General features: G+C 46.4%; 1 protein-coding gene across 1 annotated transcript in view; it reads right to left on the reverse strand.

The window, feature by feature from the left end:
* LOC144941610 (paired box protein Pax-9-like) overlaps positions 1-5,763 on the reverse strand; it is a 77,683-nt gene extending 71,920 nt beyond the window's left edge. Inside the window, exon 1 of the mRNA XM_078867930.1 lies at positions 5,716-5,763. Within this exon, the coding sequence (XP_078724056.1) occupies positions 5,716-5,763 (48 nt within the window). The remainder of the gene's footprint in view (positions 1-5,715) is intronic.
* Between the last annotated feature and the right edge of the window lie 237 nt (positions 5,764-6,000).

Genomic DNA, 6,000 nt, shown 5'->3' on the forward strand with positions numbered 1-6,000 from the left:
TTTTTAAAAAATTTAATTTTATTATTTTCCTTCGACGTGACTTTCCCGAAAGAACCAAGAAAATTAGTTCTTGCAATTTATAATCTTCTGCTTCTGTCGCACCGCCGATGTAGATGCAGCGCAACGACTTGCAATTTCTCGGTCACGTGGTCAAGCCCGATAATGGCGTCAGGAGCAGTAACGGACTGCGACGTCTTTGTGGATCGGGGCATTGCGTCGTTACACGTTGTACGGGTTGTCCTGGATGACCACAGTCGCGCACTGGAGATGTTTTAATTGCCCATTTCTGCATCAAGTATCCGCATCTGCCATGGTTGCCAATTAGGGTGGACCAAGAGCTTCGTGGGAGATCAAACCCCGAGGGATCTTCTGCGTTGAGTCTTTGACAAGCTTAATCAGGGTGCGTGATGATGATGATGATGTCGTAATGTGTGTTAAGGTCAACATCACGGCAGGATATAAACGTTGTTAATCTGTGTGGCTGACATACCAGGGGGCTCTGAATCCCTTAGCCACGCAGCGTCTGTCTCAGCTTACACTTCCACAGCAGGCGAGCACGATAACCGCTTGTATATGTCCCGTTACGTGCATTATATTGTCGACAGAATTAGCTGCGTTATCCTCCTTCACACTTTTTCCCATATTTCACTTCTCCCCCCCCCACCCCCACCCTTTTCGAGTAAATTGTATTTTGCTGCGTGGTGGATGGTGACATCGGGAACGCCACTCGCATCAGTTGACTCTCACATCCCTCTTGGGCAGATAAAATTGGGCACCGTGTTTGTGTAGATCCGCGCCAAAAGCACAGATGGCAAGTGCCGCTCCAAAGATGTTTTTTTTTGTTTGGGCACGGGGTGATTCTTATATATACGGAGTGGTAGCTCTTGTAATCTCTCATTTACTTGATACAGCTGTCGTGGCTGTGACGGTTCCACCTGAAGACGGAAGCTTGTGTTGCCTCCGAAACGTCGTGATTTTTATTTTATTTTACTTTTATTAATTTTAATGTTTTACCTACGTGACTTTACCGAAAAAACCTAAGAATATGAATCCTTGCAGTCACGAAAGCTTCAAATCTAGAATTAGATTCTTTGATGTCTACGATCGTGTTTTAGTCCAAAGGAGAGCACACAAATACACGGAACATTGCAATCCTCATGGAAGTGCTTGAGAGGTGACTGCCCATTATAATCTGACTAGAAGCTCACCCCTCGTGATAGATTTTCTTCTAAGAGGTTCTAATGGGCTCCTTTAATGGTATTTGCTCCGTGTTCAAGAGCTTCATATAGCTGCTCCTGATGTTGTTGTTGTTGTTTCTGCCTGTGCATGTGATAGATGCGTAGCGGGGGGGGAGGGGCGTTGCTGTATAATTTGTCCAAATACACATATGATTATTGATTTTAAGCTTTCGTGACTGCAGGGATTCCTATTCTTGGTTCTTTCTGTAAAGTCACCAGGTGTGAAATCCACAGCAAGAACATTTTTCAAATTTTCTTGCTGTGGATTACACACCTGATGATGAATGCTTGTGTTGCTGTCCAAACGTCGTGAGAATTTTATTGTTTTATTATTTCCCTCGAACGTGACTTTACCGAAAGAACCAAGAATATGCACGTATGATATTTTAAATATTTTGTTTTGTTAATCGATTCTTTTTATTTTGTTGTTCTCTCTGCGAGAGAGGTTATTGTTGCATCCCACGGCGCGTCTGAGAGGCCCTGTGCACAGGGTCATCCATGGGGGGGGTGGGGGTGGGGCCCGCCCGGAAGCCTTCAAATTAAACCGGACGGATTACATCTAAGAATACGTTTTACTCTTTCTCGAAATAAAACAGGTGTCCATAATGCCTCGTCCACAGCAGTCTGATTCTCTCACCTGAAGACGCTCGCTTGTTGTTGCGATCCAAACGTCGTGATCTATTGTTTTTTTTCTACCTACGTGACTTTACCGAAAGAACCAAAGAGTACGAAAGCTTCAAATCAAGATTCGGTGTTAAGATGTTAAAACACCAAACTGAAACCTTTTGCAAGGAATCGTCTCTGCATTAACCATAGATACTTGTGGTGAACATGCAAAAACAAAACATGGTCTGGTAGTATATGCATTGTCTTTCATTACATCTTGTTTTATTTTACCAGCTCAGGCACACTGAGCGATATAGCTCTCTTGCAGAAGTGATCTGGCCACAAATGACAGCTCAACGAAGTGGCTTATCACGTGGACATTTATAGCAGCCAAATGCTCTGAACGCGTGACGTTGATTTCAAATGTGGAGGCGAAAACCGGAGGACCCGGAGAAAAATCCACGCGGCCACGGGGGGAACGCGCAAACTCCAAATATACAGGTGTCAGGGTCGGGATCGACCTCCTGTATACCAGGCGAGGTAGTTAACATCTCGACGCCGTGAGGTCGGAGCGCCCCCCCCCCCCCCCGCTAATGTACGGGGCCCAGGGCAGTCGCCCCGATTTGCCGTACCATAGGGACGGCTCTGCTCATGCCAGATGGGAAAAGACCTCTTCAGGTGTTGAAAGAAACACATTCTTCTTATATGTGGGGCCGTACAGTTGGGGATTGCTTTAAATCCAAACATTAGGTTTTAATCATAGATTTTGATCCTGGGGATAATACAATATCTAGCAAAAAAGCCTTCAGAACGAAATGCAATTGATTTTTTTTAAGGTGGCGTCGGTAAATTCTCTGGGCTCGCCTGTGTAAAAAAAAATCTATTGTCAATTTTCTGGGCCGAAAGTTCAGGCTGGAAATTTCTCTCGCAGCGTAAATACGCTGCACAATTTACCCTGGGTGTGCAACGACCACCGATGTGAGAAGGACTTCGCCAACGAAACTTTAGAAATAGAGGCGCATTGCTCTGTCTGAAAGCCATTGTGTTGTCGCTTTATAACACCGAATATAATTTCCAAGTGTCCCGTGTTGTGTTTAGTTTTCTTCCTTTGATTGTCTTCATGTTGAGCGAGACGGCTGCTTTGGGGGAAAATCTGTAAAAACTTTCCAGAGGGACATTGCAAGTCCCGGTTGTTGTTGTTGTTAGTTGCATAACAATCCGCCACTTGAGACAGTTCGCTTACGGGCAGTTCTTCCCCTCTTCTGGGTCATTGTACAATATCCTCCCGTTGCTTCGCGTGAGCACTCCTGGTCACGGGTGGCAAAGCTAAACGCTCTCTCGCAGGGGGCAGAGCGAACTCGTTGCCCTGGGCACGAGCTGCCCTGTAATCAGCAGCCTCGGTGACTGTGATTTAGCGTGTGCGCAATGGTATTTACTAACCAGGAGATGAACGTGTATCGTAAGTTTTAGATTTGAAGCTTTCGTGACTGCAAGGATTCATACTCTTAGTTCTTTCGGTAAAGTCACGTAGGTAAAAAATGAAATTAAAATTAATAAAAATAAAACAATAAAATCACGACGTTTCGGAGGCAACACAAGTCTCCGACGGTCCCACCTGATGACGGAGACTTGTGTTGCCTCCGAAAGGTCGTGATTTATTATTTTATTTCTATTAATTTTTATTTCATTTTTTACCTACGTGACTTTACCGAAAGAACAAAGAGTATGTGTATCGTAAGCTCCGGCAATGCGGTCTAGGCCACCGTTCGGCAGACCTGCGGCTCCGGGAGTCGCATGCGGCTCTTCGAGGTGTGCTTCGTGACGTTGCGTGCATGCATTGTGCGGGTCTTGAAATATCGAGGGGGTGGGGGGGGGGGTGTTTACTGAATTCTAAGAATACAACGGCTCTTTTTGTGTTATATTAGTTGCCGACCCCTGGTATTGGCAATCCGATACCGGCATCGTCTGCTGCCGAGTCACACCGTCAGTCGGGCGGTCGGTAAAAAAAAACTCGATATTTTAAGAGCCGCCAATGCATGTGCTGAAGAGCAGAGGGGTGGTCCTTAATAAATAGCGTCGCGGAACAGTCCCGCTCCGGAGCCGCAGGTTGCTGACTCGCCTGCCCATGGTAAACTGGGCTTCTATGGTAAGCTGGACTCCCATGGTATACTGGGCTTCTATGGTAAGCTGGACTCCCATGGTAAACTGGGCTTCCATGGTGAACTGGACTCCCATGGTAAACTGGGCTTCTATGGTAAGCTGGACTCCCATGGTAAACTGGGCTTCTATGGTAAGCTGGACTCCCATAGTAAACTGGACTTCCATGGTGAACTGGACTTCCATGGCGAACTGGACTTCCATGGTCAACTGGGCTTCCATGTTGAACTGGACTTTCATGGTGAACTGGACTTCCATGGTGAACTCAACTTCCGTGGTAAACTGGGCTTCCATTTTGAACTGGACTCCCATGGTGAACTGGACTTACATTTTGAACTGGACTTCCATGTTGAACTGGGCTTCCATGGTAAACTGGACTTCCATGGTAAACTGGACTTCCTTGGTAAACTGGACTCCCATGATAAACTGGACTCCCATGGGGAACTGGACTTCCATTGTAAACTGGACTTCCATGGTGAACTGGACTTCCATGGTAAACTGGACTTACATGGTAAACTGGACTCCCATGGTAAACTGGATGGTGCACCGCATAAATAAAGCGAATAGTAATTCAACATTCTGGCCCTTTAAAATTCACGTTCAATTGAAATTTATGTCATTGCCGATTATGCTTCAATTGCTATTTGGATTAACGTTTAATTTCCTTAGTTTATTTTCAGAATATTTTTTGTAACCTCTGACATACAGCGCTTTGAGATTAGCCAAGTTGAAAGCCGCTTTATAAAAAACTGAGTTTATCATATGCACGCGTGTGTGTGTGTATATATATTCTGCAACTATTTCCTTCACATTATATATTTCTCTCTCTACAAAGTTCACGATCCTGCCGTCGTTCATGAGAAGATAATCTGTGTTCTTGTAAATCATGGCTCTACATTTAAACCCTCATTAGTGGAGCGGATCGTCCCAATTGAGGAGAGGTATTCTCGCCCTCCGTCTCTCTGAGTGCATTGCAATCCCAGCACCTCCGATTAGCACGGAAGGCCACATGTGGTGCGAAAAGACGTTCAACACACACACACGTACGTACGTACGCACGCACAAGCAGGTCACGCGCGATTCACTCACTTAAGAACCCCGATCTGCTGGATAATTCTAACACCACATATGCTTGGGAACATGACCTCAGCTAATTTCCCGTTATACGCAAAATGCACCTTCAGGGCAAATGAAGCATGTGTTCACAAGTACGGTGTCTCTTTCGGGTGCTACTTTTCACGGGTTGTGACAAATATTGCATTCGCTTTTTCGCCGCCTATGTGGGATGGCTATTAATGATCCATTCTAGCTCTCGCGTGTGTATTCAGGTTAGTTATATAAGCACGAACATCACGTGTATGAACCTGTGTGTGTGTTTGTGTGTTTGCTGTCTGGGGAGCGGTAGTGTATCATTTAGCGCGCTGCGCTACGAAACCCACGTCCCGAGTTCAATTCCCGCTCACCGCCAACACCAGTGGCGATTATCTTAACCGGTCGTGGGCCTCCCCTAAGTCGACTCAGCCTCAAATTAGTACCTGGTGAGGTGTGTAAGCATCATCACTGGGGTGGTAAAGGCGGCCGGGCGTGGTGTCAGCCACTCACCCCCTCGTGTGCCGTTCTGAATTTCAAAGGTGCTCGCTAACAGTTTGTTAAGGCTATACGGGTGGATCTTTGTCTGGGATGGATCCATGTGTTACAATACAGATCAACTGACAAGATGGAACTCCTCATCCTGCTGCTGCAGCAGCAGCAGAAGCTCCATATCCAGGAGTGTAATGCATGTTGAATTTCTTTCGCACCGCACGTAGCCAACTGTGCTAATCGGAGGGTGCGGGGGAAGGACAACACGTCTCAAGCAGGTGCATAACTGTGGTGGGATTCTGCCTCTCTGTGCACGAGTGGACGAGGTGGCTGGGCCTCGTGAGCTTGCAGCGAATGCAACACAATGACCTCTCCTCTGCCACTGTCAGGGCTGCCCATGCCCCCAGCTGGGCCCTTT

This window comes from Lampetra fluviatilis, chromosome 25 (assembly GCF_964198595.1).
Source record: "Lampetra fluviatilis chromosome 25, kcLamFluv1.1, whole genome shotgun sequence".
NCBI classification, from domain to species: Eukaryota; Metazoa; Chordata; class Hyperoartia; order Petromyzontiformes; family Petromyzontidae; genus Lampetra; species Lampetra fluviatilis.